This window comes from Neomonachus schauinslandi, chromosome 8 (genome assembly GCF_002201575.2).
Source record: "Neomonachus schauinslandi chromosome 8, ASM220157v2, whole genome shotgun sequence".
Taxonomy (NCBI): domain Eukaryota; kingdom Metazoa; phylum Chordata; class Mammalia; order Carnivora; family Phocidae; genus Neomonachus; species Neomonachus schauinslandi.
Window position 1 is genome coordinate 113,280,074 of NC_058410.1, and position 26,535 is coordinate 113,306,608.

The 26,535-nt window shown below is 41.9% G+C and overlaps 1 protein-coding gene across 1 annotated transcript; it reads left to right on the forward strand.

Moving 5' to 3' along the window:
• Positions 1 to 1,041: 1,041 nt before the first annotated feature.
• PXT1 (peroxisomal testis enriched protein 1) lies at positions 1,042 to 25,725 on the forward strand. The gene is made up of 3 exons (XM_021684607.1): positions 1,042 to 1,210; positions 18,987 to 19,117; positions 25,621 to 25,725. Exons 1-3 carry the CDS (start codon positions 1,042 to 1,044, stop codon positions 25,723 to 25,725), a joined length of 405 nt encoding a protein of 134 aa, XP_021540282.1.
• Positions 25,726 to 26,535: the final 810 nt, after the last annotated feature.

Sequence of the window (26,535 nt, forward strand, 5' to 3'; positions counted from 1 at the left end):
CAGCCGCTAGCCACATGTAGCTACTGAGCACCGGAAATGTGGCTAGTCCAAACTGAGATGTGTTGTAAGTGTAAAATACATACTGGATTTTGAAGACGTACATTAACAAGAATGTAAGATATTTCATTAATAATTTTTTATATTGATTACCTGTTGGAATGATAATATTTGGATTTCTTTTGGGATATGTTTGGGTAAATAAAACATATCATTAAAATTAATTTTACATGTTTCTTTGTACTTGTTTAGTGTAGTTGTTAGAAACCTTAAAATTACATATGTGATTCACATATTTTTATTGGATAGCATTGATCTAAGGCTCCTGAAGACCTCTCCTGTTACTTTCTTTAGTTGTTCTTTATTGTCTGACTTCTCCTAACCATTCCTTCCCTTTCCATTAACTGCTTAGATTTAGATGGTAAACTAGAGAGTGCAACTGTGGCCAACCTTTAAGTCAAGAGAATTAAGTGCACAGGGAAACAACGAAAGTCTTAGTTCAATTCTTCAATGTATTGGTTTAGTGCTGCAATATTAGAAAAAAGGGGTGTGGGTGGGAGAATAGTCTTCATTAGAGTCTGTAGAGATGGACTATGTGTATATGGAGAATTAAAGAGAGAATACAAAATCATATACACGCAAGGAAGTAGGACCAAAAATTATTTCATACTCAACCCTCCCCATCTCTAGGTTTTTAATCTATTTTCTTTTGGCTATGCTAATTCTTCTGTGTTTTTCTATGCATACTTATTTAGACTGCTCTCTTAGTAGAATGCAGCTATTGAAAAGATGAAGAAAAACTGCCTGGAGATGAGGATGTGGGGTGGTGTTGCAGATCTAAAGACCAACAATATAGAAAGATGTTTATCTAAGCTGAAAAAGAACCTAATTACCCTGTTCCATTTTCCACTCAAAACCATAACCCTTAGATATATATAATAAAGGCTGCTTTTGTATTGTTAGAACACCAATATTCATCAAACACACTGAATATATACTGATGGGGAAATTCTCTGAAGATGTATTTTTCAACAGGGAAAACACATGAAGAAAAAACATGATACCATTGTTTGTGAACCTAAAGAACTTCTGAATCCCTCTCCCAAAGTAACAAATTGTTGCAAATCCCTGTGGGTGAAATACAGTTTTCAGAGGGAGTACATGACCCGACTTGTCAGCTCCCAGCCAGTTTCAGCCATGTCAAGGAACCCAGGTAAGATATTATTTGTGTTAAGCTAAGATAAATATTCTACTTAGCATGTATTTTTCTTGGTATCGAGGACATAAAATTGGGCCTTAAATAGATTATTTAAACATTAACTGTAAGAAGATAGTGGTAAATCTATTCATCAATGTTCTGAGGTGGTAAAAATCTAAAACTGGCTTTGCCTCATAAATCTCTTAGTGTCTGTTAGCTCTGAATTGTTGATGTGACAACTCATGAAGATGATCCTAGATTAACTAAAATAGATCAAATTTGTCTTTTAATACAGATTTGTCTTTAACTTGACCTGACAATGTCTACATTGTTAAGTAGAGAAAATTCAGTTTAGGTTCCTCTTTGATTTTGCCAATATGGGAAAGAACATGAAGGAAATACAAACTTCAATTTTTGTTTTGCAAAAATTTGCATGATTCCTAAATGCCCCTGAATGTTGGGGAAAATTTTTTTTTAAAGATTTTATTTATTTATTTATTTGAGAGAGAGAATGAGAGAGAGAGAGCATGAGAGCGGGGAGGGTCAGGGGGAGCAGCAGACTCCCTGCTGAGCAGGGAGCCCAATGCGGGACTCGATCCCAGGACTCCAGGATCATGACCTGAGCCAAAGGCAGTCGCTTAACCAACTGAGCCACCCAGGCGCCCCTGAATGTTGGAAAATTAAAGACTCGTGTTTTGAAGGGCATTAGGGTATTGGGGTTAAAGGAGTTAAATTTATGGGGGTTTAGACTTTTAGATTAAGAATATGCTAGATACCTGAAAGGAATAATTAAAGCTAATCTCAGACTGTTCTTCAGTTTTAAAGGAATTACATGCCACTGAGAAAGTGGAAATTTCAGGCATCCTGATAGTCTCTTGCCACATATCAAATAAGATACCTGTTTTCCAGAAATAGCTGAATTGACTAAAATACCGAATTTTAAAATTTTTTTTAATTTTTTTTTTAAGATTTTATTTATTTATTCATGAGAGAGAGAGAGAGGCAGAGCGAGAAGCAGGCTCCCAAGGAGCAGGGAGCCCGATGCGGGACTCGATCCCAGGACCCTGAGATCATGACCTGAGCCGAAGGCAGACGCTTAACCATCTGAGCCACCCAGGCGCCCTAAAATACCGAATTTTGATCTGTGCAGGTGTCAACAATGATTTCTCAAAGCCTGAGATTTTTGCCACCTATGAATACCTCCTAGGACATATATTTTGTTTTTTAAATTGCGATGTGATCCGTACACCATGAAGTTCAACCTTTGAAAGGGCAAAATCCAAAGGTTTTTAGCATATTCATAAAGTCGTGCGATGGTTATCACTATTCTGGAACTTCTGTTTTATTGTAAACTTTTTCCAGTTGTTTCCACACTCAGCTATTACCATTTGAGCCTCACAGAGTCCTCCTCAAGCACCTTCTGAGGTGCCCTTTGGGCGGTCGCCACATTTAAACCAAATTAGTTTCACTTCAAAAGCAGAAGCAGGGTGAAGAATAAAGCTCCTACGTTTGAGTTATAGAGTAACAGCCAACAACCTAATTTACGCTCGTTTTCCCGCCTAGAACTCTCGTTTTACTCTGTATGTAAAATCTTATTTGTGACGGGTGTTTCAGTCCGGTGGGCCACCGGCGTGCGTTCAGGCACCGCCAAACAATTAGAAACAAGGGATCCGTCAGTGCGAGGTGGTGGCAGACACCAGCCTCCTACTGCCCTCCCGTTCTTTTCCCCGCGCAGGAGGGGGCGGCGCGTTTCTCCCCTCATATTTTAGGGCATTTAGAGGTGTGCAGACTGAACGCGGCGGTGCGAGAGGGCCCTGGAGGTGTCAGAACGGCGTCAAGAACGCCAAGCCGCAGGGTAACGGGAGGCGCCGAGCAGTGGGCTGGGGTGCCCGGGCTCCCGAGCTGCTTCTCGCTTCAGAGGCTAGGAGCGAGCCCGGCGCGTCACCACCCGCGCGGGAGACCGCTCTGGCCGCCGGGAGCGCCGTGTGCGCCCCTCATTGGCCACGGCGGGCCCACGTGACCTCTGCCGCCAAAACCGCGGGGCGGAGCGCGCGCCTTCCCGCCGGAGAGGCGGCGGTGCGAGAGGGCCCTGGCGGTCGCTCGGAGGACCTGCGGATGCTCTCTGGCTGGGAACCTTCAAGAAAAAAAGGAAGGGGAAAAAAAAAAAGGGACACTTGGGTGGCTCAGTCGATTAAGCGACTGCCTTCAGCTCAGGTCATGATCCCAGGGTCCTGGGGTCGAGCCCCGCATGGGGCTCCCTGCTCAGTGTGGAGCCTGCTTCTCCCTCTGCCCCTTCCCCTGCTTGTGTGTGCGTGCTCTCTCTCTCTGACAAATAAAATATTTTTAAAAAGAAGTCTTAAGTACTGCTCCACGTAAAACTCCTACTGAGGAAGCTGATTACTGAGAGGTCCCCTTATCCCCTCTTTGGCTTTTGGACACAGATTGAAAATGGAAATCACCAGTCATTATTCAGTGACTCGCTGAAGCCAAAATGTGTCTCAGTTCCTTTGGGGAAAGAGACACGTTTGAACGTGTAACTCTTTGGAGAAAGAAAACATAATTTTTGTAAGGGGAACTTGAAGCCGCCTTTTCTTAGAAAAGTTGAGGGGATGCGTAGGATCTTGGGAAGTCCAGAGAAACCATCCTGATACGTCGTTTAAGGGAAATTAGAAACTCCTGGGAAAACAAAACTTAGAGCCAAAAGAGGGCTTTTCCACTTCTAGAAATGTAATAATTACTGGCAGGAAAGAGCAGAATTATGTATATGTGTGTGTGTATATGTATGCATGTAGGTGTATAAGTAGTTTAAATGGGGTATATTGATTGTAGAAGTCAGTAGAGAGTCCAGTTATTCAGCCTCTTTCTCCCTTTGAGAGTGCTTGGATGCTCATTTTTGCCTCTCTCTCTTTTCTTCTAAGTCTCATCAACTCTCCCCCTCTTCCTCTAGATGGACATATTTTTTACTCGTTCAAAAAACAAAAAAACGAGGGCCTACTAAATTCCAAACACTGTGCAAGATACTGAGGTGACAGTGGTGAGCAAAAACATTAACAGTCCCTTCCGACCTGAAGCATACAGTCTGGTAAAGGAGGCAAATAGTAGTCGATTAAACATACTAATGTTAAATATAATGTGATAAGTGCTAAGAAGAGGTCCAGATGTTATAATGGGGCTTTGACCTAGCAGGGAGGTTAGAGAAGGCTTCCCTCAAGATGTAACCCTGGACTGAGACCTGAAGGAGTTAATGACAGTGGGAGTTGCAGGCAGAGGGAGCCCATTGGGCAAGGGAGAGCTGATAGCCTCTCCTCTTCCAATGACTGCCCATTTCACTCATTTCCACTACACATAAATTAATCTTGCCTCTAGTTATCAAAGACACTTCTTTTTTCTTTCAATTGTTAAGTTCTTAGGGAGTAACTCATAACTAATAATTATTGTTATCGACAACGTATGTACAATAGGTAAGTATGCAATATACACATCTAATATACATTATCATCTCTTGTTTTATATAATAAAAGCATGCAAAGATTTTCTTTTTAGGATTCCATTTATTTGAGAGAGAGAAAGCGAGAGACAGAGCACAAGCAGAGGGGGAGGAGCAGAGAGAGAGGAAGAAGCAGACTCCCTCCCGGATGAGCAGGGAGCCCACAATAGGGCTCAATTCCAGGACCCCAGGATCATGACCCGAGCTGAAGGGTGACTGAGCCACCCAGGCGTCCCAAAACATTCAATGACTATAACAAAATTTAGAGTATGATGTATCTCAATAGAACTAAAAGCACTATAGATATTCACAGTAGTGAGCGATCACATTATTTTGGAAGATTCAAAAAAGCCATATTGAGAAAGTAATTTTTGAGATGTGATTCAAAGGTAAAATTTGGTCAAACAGAGTAAGAAGGATGGACAGAGAAGTCGAGATATATTCTAAGAGCCTTGAAAAGCACTCCAAAGAGTTTATAGAAACTAAATAGAAATGTTTTATTTCACTTTTAAGGACTTTCCTGAGGTGTTTTTTTTCTTTTCTAACGTTTACCTTGGAAAATTTAAAATCTACAAAAAAGTTGCACACATAAGACTATGGTTAGTCATATACCCTTTGCATGAATTTACCATTTTTTGGTGGAGGGGGCACATTTGCTTTATCTTTTTATCTCTCTTTCTCTCTACATTCATATACACACATACTCACGAATGCAAGTACAGATGATTTTCTTTGCTACAAAGGAAGTTGTAAGATAAAGCTGTAGATCTACTAACTTCATCTCTAAATAATTCCATCTCTAAATAATTTGTCTCCTAAGAACAAAGATTTTTCTGTATAACCACAATACAAGACTCATGAGATACATTTTTTATTTTTATTTTTTAAAGATTTTATTTACTTATTTGACAGAGAGACACAGAGAGAGAGGGAACACAAGCAGTGGGAGTGGGAGAGAGAGAAGCAGGCTTCCCGCTGAGCAGGGAGCCTGATATGGGGATCGATCCCAGGACCCTGGGATCATGACCTGAGCTGAAGGCAGACACTTAACGACTGAGCCACCCAGGCACCCCTCAAAATTTAATTTTAAAAGTATCTCATGAGTGGGGCGCCTGGGTGGCTCAGTCATTCATTAAGTGTCTGCCTTTGGCTCAGGTCATGATCCCAGGGTCCTCGGATCGATCCCCACATCGGGCTCCCTGCTCAGCGAGAAGCCTGCTTCTCTCTCTCCCACTCCCACTGCTTGTGTTCCCTCTCTCGCTGTGTCTCTCTGTCAAATAAATAAATGAAATCTAAAAAAAAAATTAATTAAATTTTGAGTATTTATGTTACATTAATAATAAATGAATTACTGATTTTAAATGGCTTGCAACAGTGACTGAGACATTAAGTGCTGTATTAAGTGTTTGCTTATAAAAACACATTTTCATGGGTAAACTAAAGAATATGAAAATTTTGGCATATGGTAAAAAGTCTTGCATTTTTGTTCCCCGTCTCTTCAGTTCCCACTCTGAAGACTCCTTATTATAGGCAAACATTGTTCTTGATTTTGGGGCATTCTTTATGTAAATAAGAAAAATCGTGAATATAGATTTTTATACCCCCTCCCTTTTTAGGGAAAAGGTAGCATACAACGCACACTGTCCTTGTTTTTTCAGTTAACAATACGATTTGTAGATCTTTCTGCATTAATACTTGCAGAGTGTCATTCTTATTTACAATGGCATAATATTCCATTGTGTGAATATAACAATTTATTTAAATAGTTTACTCTTTTTTTTTTTTTTTTTTTTAAAGATTTGATTTTTTATTTTGATAGAGAGAGACACAGAGAGAGCAGGAACACAAGCAGGGAGAGTGGGAGAGGGAGAAGCAGGCTTCCCGCTGGGCAGGGGAGCCCGATGCGGGGCTCGATCCCAGGACCCCGGGATCATGACCTGAGCCGAAGGCAGACGCTCAACGACTGAGCCACCCAGGTGCCCCTAAATAGTTTACTCTTGATATACATTTAGGTTGTTTCCAATCATTTAATATTGAAACCAATGCTACAACAAATAATTGTACATATTTGCATTTGTAAAATTTGATAGATACATTGCCCCCCACAGAGGTTGTACCAATTTCACTCCCACCACTAACTGTGGGAGTATCTTTAGGCTTTTGATAAGGTTCTATACCAAGAGGTAAAATATGTGAATGTGAATTATTGTTGATATTTTACAAGTTTAAATGAAAGATCTGTCTTCAAGAGAAACTAAAAGGGCTTTTCTTAGGTAAACTTATAGAATAGCCAACGTTTTTCATCTAACTCTAACCTTATTTTCTGTCCCTTTCTCTCCACCCCCTTATGCAACTGCATCTTTATAATCATAATAATATCTGTTGGGGACCTTCTATGTGCAGGGCACTGAGCTAGGTCTCAGAGTTATGAAATAGATACAGTCCTCAAGGAATTCACCACTTAGTTAGTCAGACATGCACAAAATATAAATAGTTATTATGTTGAGTTCCAGAATGCAAAACACATCTCTCTCTTTGGCACACTTAATCCTTTGTTGCATCCTATCTCCATGTCCTTCCTTTTCTGCCCCTTTGCCTACCCAATTGAGCTACCCAAGTCTTGTTGGCTTCTATATAGCTCCTCATTTCTCCCATTGTGCATTACTGAAATGTATCCAACGTGTATTCCATCTTCCTAATGCAGATACTGGATTTTATATTTCCCAGGTGACATTAATTGATCAGTTAAACTAATAGATGCGAATCATTATGCTTTTGATCGGCACAGGCAGGGTTGGCCCTAAAGCCATTATGAAGTACGTGACCTCCATTTGGAGAGTCTCCCTACTTGGTTGCCCTTTCTTCTCTCTGGGCACCTTGTCTCCTGAGTGAGCTCTCAGACCTCACTGGTACCCTCAAATAATCCTTGGTTGAGTGTCAACTAATCATTAGGGTGTTATTCCAAAATGGCCTGAGATGAGAACGTCATTAATGTGTATAGGTTTCATGATACTCTTGAAAACAACAATAGAAACTGAAATGACAGGCAGAATGGTTGCAATTTTTATCAAAGGGCCATATATTTCACCTACTACGTAAGCCACCTTCTTAGGGGCTTACTCTTGGCTGAGGGGAGTTAATGCACTGAGACCCTGGCCCTCCCTGCCTATCTTCTCCCTCCCCTTCTCTACCCTGTTGTAGGGTTCAGGAACTCTGGGGGCCATTGCCCTCAGAGCAGTTTTTTTTTTTAAAGATTTTATTTTATTGTAGAGAAAGAGAGATAGCATGAGTAGAGAGAGGGAAAGAGGGAGAAGGAGAAGGAGAGGGAGAGAATCAGACTCCTCGCCCACCATGGGGCTCCATCCCAGGACCCTGAGATCATGACCTGAGCTGAAATCGAGAGTTGGAGGCTCAACCGACTGAGCCACCCAGGCACCCTCAGAGCTCTTTACTTTTGAACCCAGCCAGGCAGCCATGGCTCAGTGGCATCTGGCAGTAGGAAAGGGGGCCTGTGAAGTAGGGTGGGTACTCTCCAGTGCCCTTAGACACTCTTCCCTTTGTCTTTTCCCAGTCAGCTCACAGCCTGGCTGTCCCCTTGTGAAAGATTTTTTTTCCAACTGTATCACCCTGCATAGGTTATGCACTTTGTACTCAAGCAGAAGTGGTTCTCACTGGCTGCCCAAAGCATTTAAATGTGTGGAGTCAGGTAATGATGCTGTGTTTTCGGGGTGCCTGGGTGGCTCAGCCGTTAAGCGCCTGCCTTCGGCTCAGGTCGTGGTCCCAGGGTCCTGGGATCGAGCCCCGCATCGGGCTCCCTGCTCAGCGGGAGGCCTGCTTCTCCCTCTCCCACTCCCCCTGCTTGTGTTCCCTCTCTCGCTGTGTCTCTCTCTGTCAAATAAATAAATAAAATCTTAAAAAAAAATGATGCTGTGTTTTCGTTGCATTAAAATTTTTTGTCCAAGCACTCATGTCCATGAGAAAAAATCAACTAGTACTAGAGATGTTGTGGTCAAAAGGGCCTATGCCTGGCACATAGAAGGTCTTCTACATTATTTGTTGAATGAATGAATGAATAAATGAAGGCTAAATTAGTATCCAGCCTCTCCTTCCACCTCCATCCCCATCCCACTGTCCCATTTCCAGAAGGGAAACTCTCTAACTGGCTATGGTTTCCAGTTGTGCCGTTTAGTGAGTCTCAGTGCTGTATGCTAGGATCACCTGGGGAGTTTAAAAAAAAACACCAATGTGTAGTTTTATTCCCAGACCAAAAAAATTGTTTTTTTGTTTTGTTTTAAGTCTCTAAGTTGATCATCATACGCAGCCACAGTTGAGAACCACTGTTCTAAATAATGTGTGTTTATTCTTCTATCTCTTGGTTTATCAAATGGGTGCCATCCATTGATTCTTTTTTCCCCCATTGATTCTTTAACATGACAAATGAGGTTTAGCTCATTACTATACCCTCTCTTCTCATGGTTGATAGTTAAATTATTATTATAAAACTTCTATTTGTTGTCTTTGGAAACTTCAGTAATTTAAACTCCTCTTTCTTATTTCATAATTTTCAGCACTATCACATGACTCCCCATTTTATAAGACGTAGATACTAATTTCCCTATCCTCTTGCTCACTCGGCCTTCCACACCCTGCTATTTGTCCCTTACACTTTTTAAAAAATTTTTATATAGCCGGAGTTGTTAGCATTTACATTCTGGCCACCAGCCACAAGCAACTCTTCCATGCTTTGTCTATCAGCTGAGTCTAAAAGTTAGAAACCAGTAAACTCGTTTTACATTTTTATACCTATGTAAATATTGCCTAATACCAAGTTCAGTGGGAATAGCTAAGATATTTAATATAAGGCTTATTATATACCTGGCACTTTATGAACATCAGTTTTTAATATTCATAATAATCATAGAGTCTTTTTTAACAAATGGGGAAACTGAGGCCCAGAGAAGGTAAGTATCTTGCCTAAGAACAGGACATTAGAAAATAACTGGGCCAAGCCTTGAAGCTTCCCCTATGGGAGGATAGGATAAAAATTTCTTTTCTTTAGGTTCAAGGTTAGGACACCTACCAGCTGGAAAGAGAATGCCCATCAAGTATATATACACATGTTTTCTTTGTCTTTTTGGGGGAGGGAGGGGTGATGGTTGTCTTTAGCTCCTATTATTATACAACTCTGGTCAGCTTTCTTTTTTCCATTTCTGTTAGTGACTAATTTCAGCCACTTCAGGATCCCCCTCTTTCTCAGCAGATGGTGTAGTTTCCTGCTTCGTGTACAAAACTGATGTCGTTGGGGTAAACACCTGAATCTCCTTCTCCCTTGCCCTAGACTTCTTTATCTGAACGTCACATCTTACCTCCTATTCTACCTCAAAGGAAGGGCGCACCCGCACCCCTCACCTTTGATTCAAAGTTAATCTTTCCATGTGCTTTCATTCTCATTTCTCCTAAACCTCTGGGACTTTGCCTCAACAATTTGCTCTTCTCTATCTTCTATTTCCATTATTCCTGCTCTAATTCCTCTCCTCAACCTACAAAACCCGCTCAAGACTCTCAACCTAGAAAATTCCTTCGACAAACCTCTTCCTCTTGCTACTGTCTGTTCTCTCTCCTTCCTTCATCAGGGCACCCCTTGGAAGGGTAGTCTATACTTCTTGATGCTTCATCTAGTCTGGCGCCCCAAATTCACACTTCACTGTCGTGCAAACTTCCTTTTAGCCTTCTTGCATGACCCATTCTCTTTTGCTATACTTCAATCCTGGGTGACACCAACAGTCCTTTTTAAAAAGGGCAGTTTGTCCTTTGTGAGAGACTTTGAGCCTTCCTGAGATTGATCAGTAGTCCCGCTAAATTGAGGCAAACTGTTTTGAAATTATCACTCAGCTCAGGTATTGTTAGCCATTGAACATTCAACTGTAATACGTTTACTTGATGAAGAAAAGATATGTCCTGTGAAATGAGGCAATGACTGTTGATTTTGCACGTGACAGATTTAAATGTTCGAAGTGGTTGAACTTAAAGCACTAGCTAATGGCTTCAAGCTCTCCTAAAAAAAGCTCCTTTCCTCAGCTAAAAGAAAAGGTCGCACTGAGTTTGAGGTGAGGCCTTGCATTCTGGTAAAGGTGGTTTGTCTCTGCAGAGGGGAGGTATGTGTTTTCTAATCTGGAAGCAGATGTGTCGGCATGTCTTCACACTCATTTCTGTCCACCCGTTGTGTCAGCATCCAAAGGTAAAAGGTTGTGCAAGACTCTGGGATTTAGGGGTGGTGGCTCCCAGCAATAAAATCCATATGTACTGGAATGATTTTTTTCCTCAAAGTAATCACCCATGAAACAAGGGACGAAAGCTGCAATTGCTTAAAATTTTGCCCAGTCATATAGGTAGAGTACCATGAAGGTGAACACAGAGAAATACCCTGTTGAAAGGAACTAAAAAACAATTCCTTCATTTTCAACTTAAGCCACATTAAAATTTGCTGCACATTCAGACCATAAACTTCCTGTATGACCTTTTATTGTTTTCTGGACTTTCTCACTGCCTTTCCTTCTCTTCTGTCACATGATTTATAGTTTCCATTTCTTTGAGTTTCCCCCAATTTTCAGCCATACCAGCTCTTCTACTAAATCTCCCTTGCTCAGGGGCCTGCCCTTCTAGAGCTGTTCTCTGGCTCCATCTAGTCTCTCTCTGGGCCTCTTGCCCCACTGTCATCCTGGGACTTTCCTTCACCTGGATTGGATTCACCTTCTGCTAAATCTTCTGTCTTTCTCTTTCTTGGTTTAGTCATACTCGGTGTTACTGGGATACTCCCTCAGGAGACTTCCTAAGGAATTCTGCATGGGAGAAAACTTCCTGAGCCCTTGCAGATCTGCAAATGTCTTCATTTGCCTCAATTCTACGTTGAAAATATCTTTTATAAAATTCTTGAGGGCAAAAATGCTTCCTTTATATTCTAGTATTCATTGTTGTTGGGAAGTCAGTGGCCAAACTAATCTGTGTTTCTCTTTGGAGATTTTTAGCATCTCTTATGCCTAGTGTTTTGAAATTTTAATATGGTCTGGAGGTGAGGTTTTTACTTCCCTATTTGTTGTTCTGAGAACTTGGTGGGGCTTTTGTGTGTGTGTGTGTGTGTGTGTGTGTGTTGCGGGGGGGGGGGCTTTCTAATCTGAAGTTTGGTGTCCTTCAGCTTTGGGAAGCTCTCTTACACTGTTTGCTTTGAAATTTCCCCCCCTCTTTCTCTTTTTCTGGCACTCCGATAAATCAGATGCTCATCTTTCCATATTTGCCCTCTACATCACCTTTCTCTTCTCTCATATATTTTTCACTTTCTGATTTTTTTCCCCCGAGTGATTTCCTTTGACTTTATTTTTTCAGAACATCCATTGTATTTTGAATTTTGGCAATCATATTTTTACAATTGGAAAGATTTTGTTCTAAGATTGTTCTTTCTTCATAGCATTCTCTTTTGTTTCTTGAATGTGATATTTTCTTAAATCTCTCAAAATATATGCATTAGAATTGGCAAATATTCTCTTCCATTCCCTAAATTACATGTATTCTTCAGGATTAGGGTTTTTTTTGTTTTTCTGGTATTTCTCTTGCATTCTGTGGTCCTTTTCAATTGCCTAGTGATCCTTTATTTTAAAGAAATATGGACTGGGTAGCTGGTGTGGGTTTTTTCTGCTGTTGTGTGAGTAGGACTGTTTTCTTAGGTGGTAACAGTAACTAACACTTATGTAGTGTCTATCCATGTTCGGGGCACTTGTGCAGGGTAAATATATGAACTCATTCAGTCATCTCAACAACCTCTCTATGAGGTAGTTACTATGATATTTCATTAGACTTAATAATTACATCAATTGTAAAATATAACATCATTTTCTTACACTAAGAAGGTAAATGTTGTTTAAATATGACATGCCATAGATTATAAAATACATTCTGATTTTGGAGGCATTAAAAAATCTTAGGGTTGATGAAATAGTACATTACTATTCTCATCTTACAGTTGGAGAAACTGAGGCACAGAGAGATTAAATAACTTGTCCCAGGTTACATAGTGTTATCTGTAGTGGATTTTACATTTGAACCCAAGTGATCTGGCTTCAGAATTTTACCACTCTGCCTAACTGACTCCTCCCCACTGAGTGGGGACTCAAATGGGGGCATAGGAGGGCTCTGAGTTGGGGGGACTTTAGGGAGATGAGTTAGGAAGCTCACTTTCTAGCCCCAGGTCCCCCAAATGCTACAACAAGGAGACCTTTAATTTGAGGCACCAACATTCATAAAGATGCTTTAGCATTCTCCACAAGATTTGTTCTCTTCCATTAGAGAAGAGCGGTCTGGGTTTTTTTGCCTGAAGTTTGTGTGAGGTATAGTGGCCTGGGGGTGTCAAGGGTACCATGTGGTACAGCTGATCCCCATCAGACTTCTGGTCAATGTGGGGTCTCCCTCTCCCAGCCCTGGGGTTTTAGTGGAGTAAATGGGCTTCCAAACCTCAGGAGCTCCTGTGGTGTGGTCTTGGTGCGCTCTCTGCCTGGCTCATTTGTCCATATCTTGTCTCATCTGCTTTCTGCCTTCCAGAAACACCTATAGATCTCTCATCTGCTGTTGACCTGGTCTCCCATTCTTTTCACTGTTGTGGTTTTATTCTTTTTTTATACATTCATTTTGGTGGTGTCTTGGGAGGGATTAGGGGCAACGGGAAGCCAATGCTTGTGTCCAGCCTTGAGCCACAAGTCCCTAGATCTCAATTTTTAGTGAACAAAATCAAGATTATGAAAGCATGATCACCATAGGAGAAATTAAAATATTCACAGCAGAGAAACACTTATAAAACCTTAGAAGCATGTTTGCTGGAAAGTTTTTCTAAACGCAACTGAAGGGACAGGTGGTCAAAGTTTCTTATGTAAGATTCTCAACACACAGCAATATTTTTTAAAGTGCCAATACATTGAGGCTTATTATATGCTTTATGAAGGAATTATTCTTACAAAAAGAGTAACCACGTGATTGTCCCAAATTTCCCAGTAGGCCATTTAGACTATGATTTTATTTTCAGAACTCTGTGTGGATATACACATGTATACAGTCACACAACTTTTCAGCATAGAGCAAGATACTTTTTTCCCTCTGGATATTAAAAATTCGATACTTGGAAAATACAGAGTTTTACTTTTATGTTTAATTCATTTTGGTCATCTTGTCATAAGACTTTTTACTTCTCCAATATATGACTGTTTTAGAGCTTTGATTTAATAATTTCCTTCCTGTAACCTTATAATATTTCTTATAATATGGTGGCATAGCTATTTTGCTGTGTAAATGTGTATAGGACAGGGATACCGGTCTCTCTTTAGTCAGCAAATAATGCTGACTAAACAGGTTGAGTACAGCAGAGCCTTGAAGCCATTTTGCATTCAACTTTTAAAAAAAATATTTTATTGGGCGCCTGGGTGGCTCAGATGCTTAACTGACTGAGCCACCCCGGTGTCTCTGCATTCAACTTTTAAGAGGAATAGGTAAATGACCAGAACCAAAACAAGAGCCACTAGTACCAGGAACCTAATTTTTATTTTATTTTATCATTTAAAAAATATTTTATTTTTATTTATTTATTTTTTAAAGATTGTATGTTTAAGTAATCTCTATACCCCGCATGGGGCTCAAACTCACAACCCCGAGATCAAGAGTCACATGCCCCACCGACTGAGCCAGCCAGGTGCCCCAGTAACATAATTTTTTTTTTTTTAAGATTTTATTTATTTGACAGAGAGAGAGAGACAGCGAGAGAGGGAATACATGCAGGGAGAGTGGGAGAGAGAGAAGCAGGCTTCCCGCTGAGCAGGGAGCCCGATGCGGGGCTCAATCCCAGGACCCTGGGATCATGACCTGAGCTGAAGGCAGACACTTAACGACTGAGACACCCAGGCGCCCCCCTCCCCCCCCGAAACCTAGTTTTTAAATTTCACTTTCAAAGTCTGTCCTGAAGCCAGTTTATAGCCAACACAATTTCCTAAGCAGTTTTTCCTACATTTGACAGCTCTGGACAATGATAATTGATACGGATATTGATGATTATTCGTTTGGTTGCAGGGAAGAGAAACCTACTCCGGTCACCTCCAAAAACCTGTGGTTGCTGGTGAGGATGCTTATGAAACAGAACTGAACTTGGAGGGGTCAGGTTCTGAGGCAATTCTGGGGCCAGTCTTTTTTTTTTTTTTGAGTTTTCCTTTCCTAATAAGTGTCTGTTCGCTTAGTTCTTCTCTGTCAACCAGGTTCCTCCATCTCTCCTTTCAATGTTTCCTTGCCCTTCATAATTTTTGCTTGCAAATGGATTTGACTTACCCTAGGCCCATCATAATCCTGTAGCATTCCTGGTCCTGCTGCCGATTTTTCTCTTAGTCTCCTGAACGTTAAACAGAGAGGAAGGGACCCTGTTCTTTTTCAGGGCAAGGTTCTGACTACCTGGCCAGCCAGTGGATTATATGTTCTTGGGTCAGTTATCCCATCTCTGATCCAAACAGCTGTGGCCTGGGGTTGGAGTGGGGACATGGAAGGAGCTTGATTGCTTAGGCAACATGGCAGATTCTTTTGGAAGGGGGTGTGGGCAAATCAGACAATGATTGGCATCTTTAATGAAAGGACCCTAAGGTGTGTTTCAGGATTCAGAATCATCGTCATCAACACACACATACACACACACAGAGTCATATTCTGTATACCATCGTTAACCAAGTAACATTGCCCATCAGTACATTTTAGAAGGAAATTTCCTTTTCTTTCAAAAAGATTTTTTTTTAAGATTTTATTTATTTATTTGAGACAGAGAGAATGAGAGAGACAGAGAGCACATGAGAGGGGGAAGGGTCAGAGGGAGAAACAGGCTCCCTGCTGAGCAAGGAGCCTGATGCGGGACTCGATCCCGGGACTCCAGGATCATGACCTGAGCCAAAGGCAGTCGCTTAACCAACTGAGCCACCCAGGCGCCCTTTCAAAAAGATTTTATTTATTTATTTGAGAGAGAGGAGAGAGCCTGAGTGAGCGAACGTGAGCGGGGGGGAGGGATAGAGAGAGAGGGAGAAGGAGAAGCAGACTCCCCACTGAGTGTAGAGCCTGATGCGGGGCCCAGTCCCAGGACTCCCAGATCAGGACCTGAACCGAAGTCAGACGCTTAACCAATTGAGCCACCCAGGTGCCCCGAGAAAGAAATTTTCAACAAGCATTGAAAAATGGTTAGGAAACACTGTTTCTCCTGATTCCCCCTTTACTACTCTGACTATTCCTTCTCAGTCACTTTTGTGGGCTTTTGCTCCTTTGCTTACCTTGTTAACCATTAATCTTATCCATTAGCTATATAAACTCTGAAAGATCTCATCCACTCCTGCATTTTTATTGAATAAAGAAATTAAACTCTTGGGCGCCTGGGTGGCTCAGTCGTGAAGCGTCTGCCTTCGGCTCAGGTCAGGATCCCAGGGTCCTGGGATCCAGCCCCACATCGGGCTCCCTGCTCAGCGGGAAGCCTGCTTCTCCCTCTCCCGCTCCCCCTGCTTATGTTCCCTCTCTCGCTGTGTCTCTCTCTGTCAAATAAATAAATAAAATCTTAAAAAAAAAAAAAGAAAGAAATTAAACTCTTAAATCTTTAAGTTCTGACATCCCTTGAGCTTCAGATATATACCTTTTTTTTTTTTTTGGCTTCAGATATATCCCAGATGCCCGCTAAGATGTCCTACAGGTATCTCAAATTTATAAATGAATTTAAATTACCATCTTCCTCTTTCAACCTGCCTCCTCTGCCTTCTGTACCTGTCCTCCCTTGACTCTCATTCTCTGTACAGGCTGATGGTGCCATCACGTTTCCAGTGTCCTGAGCTGGAAAAGTAAGAATTTCCTTTTCCCTCACTTTTCTCAGCTAATCTATTGCCAAATTCCAGCCTATTCTGCTTCCTAAATATTTATAGAATCTGTTCTCATCACTCCACCCCTGTTGGATTATTTCCGGTTAGTGCTAGTTCAGGCTCTGTAGGCTGAGGTTTAAGAGCATGGACTCTGCAACCAGGCAGACCTGGGTTTAAATCCTGCCTCTCACACTTACAGCTTTCAAACCCTGGGGAAATTACACAACCCCTCTAAACCACCAGTCCACAAAGCTGGCTGCCCATGGGAACCACCTGAGGAGCTTTAAATAAAATACTGATGCTTGGCTCAACTGATTTCACTGGAATGGAGTGAGGCCTGAACAGTGCAAATTTTAAAAGCCTCCCCAAGGGATTCCAAGGTGGAGCCACATTTGAAAGGGGCTGCCCTAACCCACAGCTCTCTCTCATTTGTAGCATGGGGTAATGACTGCATGGGGGTCATTGCGAGAGAGTAGTCAGTAAGACAATGCCCGTATGGTCTGGTGTGTGGTAAGCCTGCTAGTTATTGTAAGGCAACTCCTATCATCTCTCTGCAGCACTTTGCAGTAGCCTCTTAATGCATTCCCTGCCTTAAGTCTTACCCATCTCCACTCCGATTCTGGAGGGAAAGAGCTAGAAGCAAATCTGATCCTGTCATTTCCTGCTGAAAACCCTCCGGTGGGTCCCCTGCTCTATTGGATAGAGTGGAAGGTCTTGTTTGCCACTCCTCCCCAGCTCGCCCCACCCCCATCTCTCCCTTCTTCTGGCTAATTCTTCATCCTTCATTCTCCACGACTGAACTCAGTTCTCTCATTTTCTTTGGGACCTCTGCCCTGACTCCTCTGTGTAGACCTTGCTCTTACTACCTATAACATGTTGAATTGTAGTTTGTGTCTCTCTCCTGCTAGACTTCGTGAGGACAGGGCTTAGTCTCTCAGTACAAAGCCTGAAAAATCAAAGTCCTCAAATTGTATTGAAACAAAATAGGTTCGATGCAAAATTTGGCGCATCTATGAAGCCATACTTCTATCTACTTTAGCCCAAATTTATTTCCTCCTCCTCTGTATTCCTGAAGCACTTGGTAATTGTTTCATCCCTAACCAGTGGGTTGTAAGCAACTTAAGGACAGAAACCTTGTCTTTATTCTTTGTAAACTCCCCAAAGCAGCCAGCACAGCAGTTTACTCATAGTGTTGCTTAAAAACACTCACCGGTTGGGACGCCTGGGTGGCTCAGTCGGTTAAGCGTCTGCCTTCGGCTCAGGTCATGATCCCAGTGCCCTGGGATCGAGTTCCGCATCAGGCTCCTTGCTCAGCAGGGAGCCTGCTTCTCCCTCTCCCTCTGCTGCTCCGCCTGCTTATACCCTTGCTCACTCTCTCTCGCCCACTCTCTCTCTCTCTAACAAACAAATAAATAAAATCTTTAAAAAAAAACGCAACAGAACACTCATTGGTTGTTGGAAGCAAATAAGGTTTGGAGGAACTCATTCAAGGATCATGGATATAAGCATGAAGTAGAAAACTCTGTTTTACAAAACTATAAAGATATAGACCTGCCCTGTCCAGTACAATCACTATTAACCGTGTTTGCTTCCTGAGTGCATGAAATGTGGCCCGTTGAGGAACTAAATTTTAAGTTTTATTTATTTACAATTTATTTAAGTTTAAAAACTCATGCTTGATTTCATTGTTGGAAAACTTTTAAGTATGTTTGGAACAACTCGGATGTATGAATCTACCTTTTAAACTGTAAATTGCGGTCACCTGGGTGGCTCAGTTGGTTAAGCAACTGCCTTCGGCTCAGGTCATGATCCTGGAGTCCCAGGATGGAGTCCCACATCGGGCCCCCTGCTCGGCAGGGAGTCTGCTTCTCCCTCTGACCCTCCCCCCTCTCATGCTCTCTCTCTCTCTCATTCTCATTCTCTCTCTCAAATAAATAAATAAAATCTTTTAAAAAAATAAACTGTAAATTGCATGAAATCCAAATACAGATCAAGATTTTGCACTTGGAAAGCAGGATAGCACCTGGATTGAGATGTGCTATAGGTATTTGTGCTGGATTTGAAAGATTTAAGTATAATAAAAAGAACGTAAAACATATTGGTAATAATCTTATATTGATTACATGTTTAATGGTAATACTTTGGATATACCATCTTAAGTGAAACATATTACTGATGTTACTACTAGATGTTACTACTAGAAAGTTTGAAATTAGTATGTAGTTTGAATTACATTTTTATTGAACAGAGCTAATCTATTCCAATATAAGACTTTGCTTTTCTATAATCATTGATGGTGAGATTTCATCCTTCTCATTGTCTAAGACAGTTTTTAGTGACTAATGGTGAGTGATTTATAGATAGTTAATAATCTCTTTTGAACTCTTTTCTGTCCATGTAGATCATGATCTGCCTTCTCAGCCCAAGGAGAGTAGCACTGGCCAGAACCATCACCAGGAGGAAATAATCCACAAGTTGGCCATGCAGTTGAGAAACATCGGGGACAGCATCGATTGTAGGATGGTTCAAGAGGTGAGTCTTTGGTTTCCCCAGCAACGGCCAGTCAGGTAGTGAGAAGAGCAAACAGAACAATGGCTGTCAAGTGGCTGGGACACCCAGGAATTAGCAGAACACATGGATTAATAACGTCCAGATCATGAAACATTAGATCTGAAAATTGTGAACCTGAGTCAAAGCCAGTATTTGATCTCACACTTGCTACTCAAACTGTGGTCCATGGACAGCTAGACAGCAGCATCATTTGGCAGCTGGTCAAATGTGCAAAATCTCAGACCCCAGCCTCAGGGCTGGAATCAGAATCTATTTTTTTACATACACCCCAGGAGATCTACGTGCACATTAAAGTGTGAGAAACGTTGCTCCACACCCTCAAACTGGGGTGCATATTAGATTCAGCTGTGCGGTTTTAAGAACCACAGCTGCTTGGGCGCCAACTTGAGAGATTCTGATTAATTGGCATGAGGTGTGGCCTGGGCATCAGGCACTTTAAAAGCTTCCCAGCTGAATCTAATGCTCAATCAGGGAGGAAAAACCTCTGCCTTAGTGGTGGTTTTCCTCCTTGAACCGTCCAGAGGTGATGATCTAAGCCCTACTCCTGCTGATTTCTTTGTTTCTCCTGATTAGGAGAGAAGGCAGTGGAGAGAGAATGATGTGTGGGCTCCCTGGTGGGGGCGGGGGATGGGGGACTGCCCTCAGAGCCCAACTTCTTCTTCTTCTTTTTTTAAAAGAATTTATTTATTTATTTATTGAGAGAGAGAGAGAGAGATCAATCAGGAGCAGGGCAGAGGGAGAAGCAGGCTTCCCACTGAGCAGGGAGCCTGATGCGGGGCTCGGTCCCAGAACCCCAGGATCATGACCTGAGCCGAAGGGAGACGCTTAACAGACTAAGCCACCCAGGCGTCCCAGAGACCAACTTCTTTCCCTCAAATGGACCTGTCCTGTGATGAATTCTTGCTCATCGCTGCTGCTGCCATCATGCTGGCTTCAGGGGGTGCCATGTCCTCTTTTATGGTCTGGTCCAAAGGTGGACAATACTCAGCCTTTCCCTCAGATAAAACATTCCCTGAGACAAAACGTGAACAAAGGGTCAGAGAATAGGCTGCTGTGAAAATCAAATGAGATAATCCGTGTAAATCACTTAGAACAGAGCCTGACCCACAGAAAATGATCACTAAATGTTATCTCAGCCAAAAAATTAATTTGTTTTCTGCCTTTGCCGTCTTCATAGTTGGAGTTGACCACCTCTTTGCTGTGGATCATTTATCACAGCATACTCCCGATAGTCACCATTTTCCTTCTAGGCTACAGTTTCTTCTGTAGGAAAGTTTTCACTGATGACTGTACTTTGTGAATTCTAGGGAGGTCCTTAGCTCAACGTTCCTGCATCTTTATCTCCTAACTCTGAGTGCTCTAATTTTTTTCCCTGAAGAGGAGAGAACAGAGGAGGACAAATCACAACACCTGTTTTCTGTATTTGCCTCAACCCAGTCAAGAGGGCACTGCTCTACGTAACCTCCTATTCCATTTTTCTCCCTCCCTCCCCCCTCTTCCTTTCTTTCTTTCTTTCTTTCTTTCTTTCTTTCTTTCTTTCTTTCTTTCTTTTTCTTTCTTTCCGTTTGAAGTTGTAATTTACTTATGTCTTAAATTTATGCCTACAGCTTAATAAGTTGACACTGAACTCCCCCAGCTTTTTAAAAAATAAATAACTTTATGGAAGAATAAAATTCACATACTGTACAATTCACCTGTTGAGACTTTACAATGAATGGTTTTCAGAATATTCACAGAGCTGTACAACCATCATCAGAATCAACTTTAGAGCATTTTTATTGCCCCAGAAAGACACCCCAGACCCAATAGTTAATAGTCACTTCCGTTTCCTCCCGTTTTTGCTCCCAGCCCCACCCAGCTCTTCTGTCTCCACGGATTTGCCTATTCTGAATATTTCATGTAAGTGGACTAATACAATATGCCGCCTTCCATGTCTGGCTTCTTTCACTTAGCATGTTTTTTTCAAGGTTCATCCATATTGTAACACCCATCAGTATTCTACTTTTTCTTTCTTTTTTTTTTTTTTTTAAAGATTTTATTTATTTATTTGAGAGAAAGAGAGAGAGATCAGGAGCAGGGTAGAGGGAGAAGCAGACTCCCCGCTGAGCAGGGAGCCTGATGTGGGGCTCCATCCCAGGACACTGGGATCATGACCTGAGCCGAAGGCAGACACTCAACCAACTGAGCCACCCACGTGCCCTATTCTATTTCTTTTTACTGCTGAATATTATTCAGTTGTATATATTATCTATTCATCAGTTGATGGACATTTTGGTTGTTTCAACTTTTTGACTGTTATGAATAGCAATGCCATGAACATTTGTGTAGAAGTTTTTGTGTTGACATATGTTTTCAGTTCTTCGTGGAGCATATCCAGGAATGGAATTGCTGAGTCACAGGGCAGCTTTATATTTAACTTTTTGAGGAACTTCCAGACAGTTTTCCACAGTGGCTGCACCATTTTACATTGTGGCCCAGCAGCAGGATGTGAGGTGACAGTTTCTCCACATCCTTGTCAACATTTGTTGTTAACTGTCTTTTTTATTATAGCCAGCCTGGTGGATGTGGAGTCTCATTGTGGTTTTGATCTGCACTTCCCTGATGGTTAGTGTTGTGTATCTCCTTATGTGCTTATTGCTCATTTGTGTATCTTTGGAGAAATGTCTATTCACATCCTTCGCCCATTTTAAAGATTTTATTTATTTATTTATTTGAGAGAAAGAGAGAGAGAGAAACAGCATGAGAGGGGAGAGGGTCTGAGGGAGAAGCAGGCTCCCCACTGAGCCGGGAGCCCGATGTGGGACTCGATCCCAGGACTCCGGGATCATGACCTGAGCCGAAGGCAGTCGCTTAACCAACTGAGCCACCCAGGTGCCCCTCCTTCGCCCATTTTAAAATTTGGTTATTTATCTTTTTATTATCGAGTTGTAGGAATTCTTTATACATTCTAGTTGTAAGTTCCTTATCAGATATCTTATCTGCACATTTTCTCCCATTTTTACTTTTTTGACGGTGTTCTTTGAAGCACAGAAGTGTTTAATTTTGATGAAGTTCAATTTATCTATTTTTTCTTTTGTTTCTACTGCTTTTGGGGTCATATCTAAGAAACCATTGCCTAACCCAAAGTCATGAAGATTTACATCTATATGTTCCTCTAAGAGATTTATAGTCTTAGCTCTTAAATTTAGGTCTTTGATCCATTTGGAGTTAGTTTTTGTATATTGGTATGAGTTAAAATTTCATCTTCATTCTTTTGCGTATGGACAACCCAGTTGTCCCAGCACCATTTGTTGAAAGGACTATTCTTTCCCTATTAAATTGCCTTGGCATCCTGGCCAAAAATCAATTGAGCATAAATGTGAGGGTTTATTTCTGGACTCTCCATTCTGTTCCATTGATCTATATGTCTATCCTTATGCCTGCCCTAGCTTTGCCTGCAGCATTTTACAAAGCTGGCTTTGCCCTAGACTTTTAAAGATATCTTGCCCTGGACCCCAAAATTGCCTTTTTGAACACCTTTAAATAGAGCACAGTACATTTAAAAAATAATTTTAAAAATTCCTCCAAAGTTTGGTTCTAAAATGTTCAAGGGTTCACTCTGCTGCTTGAAGACTCAAATCAAGCAACTTCAACAGAATTTCAAATCTGGAATGATATATTTCATATATAGTCATCATTTGTTTTCCTTTGTACTCTGTTTAATCAAGTGGTCACCTTGATTCTCCAGATGTCTTCCTGTTTTTGGTGTATTTAAAGAAACTTTTATTCTTGCTGTTGGAACTCCCTAGCAAGGAGCCCACTTAGCTATACTTTTGTCTGCTGAATGGATTCTCCTTGAGCTGCCACATAGCTTGATTTCTTGTCCTTTTCACTTAAGCATGTGTTCTTTGTTTTCAAATAGGCCTTGATTCTCAAAATAGCATCTTCTGTTTCGCTATTTAGGGGTTTTGAGGGATTTTGGTTCAAGGACCTGGTCTTTTCTTTTTCTTTTTCATCTGTGGCATGTAATTTTCCTAGATATAAAGTATGTTTTGTTTTTATTATATATTTTAAAGATTTATTTGGCAGGGGGAGGGGCAGGGAAAGAGGGAGAGAATCTCAAGCAGACTCCACCCTGAGTGCAGAGCCTAATATGGGGCCTGATTCTGCAACCCTAAGATCACGACTGAGCTGAAACCAAGAGTTGGATGCTTAACCAACTGTGCCACCCAGGCGCCCCTAAAATATGTTTTAAAATAGTCTTCCCGTCACTTTTAGGATCTTAAATATGTCTTTGGGATTTTTTTCTCCATAGGACTCTCTCCTTCTGGGTTCTAGAAACTGTGCTCCCCCCAACCCCATCCCTACAGCCTAGGAGTGGCAACAGCTCACACATTACGAGCCCAGGGAATTGCACCACCCCGTGTGTCCCCCACCTTTGTACATAGTCTCTTTATTTAACTCTCCCTGATTTATCCTAATTTGAAGTGTGCCATCTGTTTCCTCTGGGACACTGACTGGTACAATAATGCATATGGAATTTCTTAGTTTGTTAGAAAGAGGGGAGGGAAGCTAACATTTACTAAACAATTTCTTCCAGGTACTCTTTGAAAGACTTTTACGTGTTTCATTCAATTCTCTCAATAATTTTATGGATTAGTGGATTAGTATTTCAGGAGAAGGAGTTGAGGTTCAGAGAGGTTAGGTAACTGAAGGTCACTCAGCAATTAAGTGGCAAAACTGGAATTTACATATATGTAAGAATGAGCATCAGATGAGCATCACATGCTCATGAGCATCTGACTTGGTGCTCCATACATTTTCTCATCTACCTTCCTGGAAGAAGTTCATTCAACTTTCCTAACTGATATCAACTTTAAGGGGAAATAATCCTTTAAAGATTCCCAGTTGCTGACAGGACAAAGCCTAAATTCTTTAGCTTGCTACTATTGGTTTATTACTCATTTATTCATTCATTTATTCAACTAATATTTATTGAGCATCTACTGTGTGTCAGGATCTGTTTAAGTACTGGAGATATGGCAGAGATTAAAAGAGACAAAACTGGGGCACCTGGGTGGCTCAGCGGTGAAGCGGCTGCCTTCGGCTCAGGTCATGATCCCAGGGTGCTGGGATCAAGTCCTGCATCCATCGGGTTCTGTGCTCAGCAGGGAGTCTGCTTCTCCCTCTCCCTCTGCCCCCCTCCTCGTGTGTGTGTGCTCTTTCTCTCAAATAAATAAATAAAATCTTTTAAAAAAATAAATAAAAGAGACAATACTCCCGATCTCATGGAGTTGATATTCTAAAAGGGAGACAAACTATAAGCAAATAAAGTATATAGTTTATCAGACACTGATAAATATTGTGGAGAAAAATACAGCAAGGAAAGGAGTGAGGCGTGTTGGGGGATTTAGAGTTTTAAGTAGAGGAGGGAAGGCCTTACTGAGAGGGTGACTTTTGAGCAAAACCTTGACAGAGATATGGGAGGGAGCATGGATATCTGGGGGCGAGCAGTGGGGGCAGGTGGAAAGCAAAGACTCTGAGGCAGAAGTGGATCTGGCATGTTTGAAGAAGAGCAAGGAGGCGGTGAGGCTAAGGCTGAGTAAGGGAAAAAGTAGTAAAAGAAACAGTCAGAGCAGTGGTGGGGGCAGATTAGGCGGGGCCCTGAGGTCCCCAGGAGGCCTGAGGCAGAGCCATTGGAGAGCTCTGAGCAGAGGAGGCACCGTTCACAGCCCCCAAGGCTTCTGTGTTGAGAAGAGACCGCAGGAGGAGGGGCAGGGACGGGGAGACCCATTTGTATTGGACCCTCAGCCTTCTCTTCTCTTGATGTGGTGGTAAGTAAGGAAACAGTGGTGTTTCCTTACTGCTCCACAGACCTGCTGTGCTCTTTGTCGCCTCCAGCTTCACTCATATTCAACCCCCCCCGCCCCCACTCAGCTAAGTCCTATCCTTTCTTCCAACCCCAAAGCAAACGTCTTGCTTCTTTGAAAGGACTAAGGAAGTGCTCTGCAAAGCCAGAGGAAGAGATTATCAGCCCTGAAAAGAAGCCCTAATTTGCTGATGGTTAAGATGATGGGAAAACACCTCTAGAGGAAAACTTCCCAAGGCTTGTGGAGGATGTGGCCATTACAAAACAGACGGAGATATTGTCCTGCTCATATGACTCATAAATCCAAGGAGTTTGTGGCATTCATTGAATTAATCCTTCTTCTCTTAAGATTTTATTTATTTGTCAGAGAGAGAGGGAGAGCACAAGCAGGGGAAGCAGCAGGCTGGGGAGAAGCAGACTCCCCGCTGAGCAGGGAGCCCGATGCGGGGCTCGATCCCAGGACCCTGGGATCATGACCTGACCTGAAGGCAGACACTTAACCAACTGAGCCACCCAGGTGTCCCTCACTGAATTAATCTTAATATTGAATTTCTATCTTTGGATTATTCTACTGTTGTTTTTTAAAACCTCTCTCTCTCGCTCTTGTGTTAAACAGGATCTTCAACAGGAAGTCAGGGAGGCACTGGCTCATTTTGTCTTGCTTTTCTTTGGAGGAGTTCATGTGTTGCTGCGCTTTCTCTGGAATAACCACTTGATGTAAAAGGAATGCAAATGCCAACTTCTGCTTTCCTCCTGTCCTCCGAGAAACCCTGAATCCTACTGGAACAGATGGAAGAAGACTCTTCTCCGTCTCCCTCTCTTTTTACCCATCAGTGTTAGTTCATGCCTGCTTTGTTGGAGAATGGCAGACTCCCTGGCCGTTTGTCTGTGCAGAGCGACCAGCTATGAGATGTTTGAGATTGCCTGCTGAGAAAGCCCAAGGAGGCCCTGCCACTTAGAAAACACCAGTGCTGTGGATGGTCCCAGTGCTCCTTATAAGGAAATCTTAAGCATTTTCTTCCATGAGGGAAACTGGATCTAACCCTCAAAGAAATGGGTGCTTTCTCCTGGCCCTTCCCGGGGTACCAGGCCCTCCAGCCAGCTGTTGGCCCCACCCTTCTTGCCTGTGTCCAGATCTGCAGTGCCCTGTTCTTTTACCTCTCTGTCTACCTCATCGTCCCTCTCTTCCCCCTTTTTGAAGTATTACAAGGATTAAGAAAGTTTGTGGTTATAAACTATAAGTTCTATATATACATTTTGAGTTCTTTGTAGGAAGAGTGTTATTTAAAAATTAATAATTTAAAAAATGAAATAAATATTGTTATTTTTTGAGCATGAAATACCTGTGCATATTTCTTTTTTTTTTTAAGATTTTATTTATTTATTTGAGAGGGAGAGCGGGGGTGGGGGGCAGAGGGGGACAAAAGAACGACAAGCAGACTATTTGCTGAGCCTGGAGTGGACTTAGGGTTCAATCTCATGACGCTGAGATCATGACCTGAGCCAAAATCAAGAGCTGGATGCCTAACCA

What these genes read in the sequence shown, in the direction of transcription:
- PXT1 (XM_021684607.1), top strand. Translation starts at nt 1,042, where the DNA reads ATGAAGAAAAAACATGATACCATTGTTTGTGAACCTAAAGAACTTCTG. An exon ending in AGCCATGTCAAGGAACCCAG is followed by an intron (nt 1,211 to 18,986) that starts GTAAGATATTAT and finishes CTGTCCATGTAG; the next exon opens with ATCATGATCTGCCTTCTCAG. An exon ending in ATTGTAGGATGGTTCAAGAG is followed by an intron (nt 19,118 to 25,620) that starts GTGAGTCTTTGG and finishes TGTGTTAAACAG; the next exon opens with GATCTTCAACAGGAAGTCAG.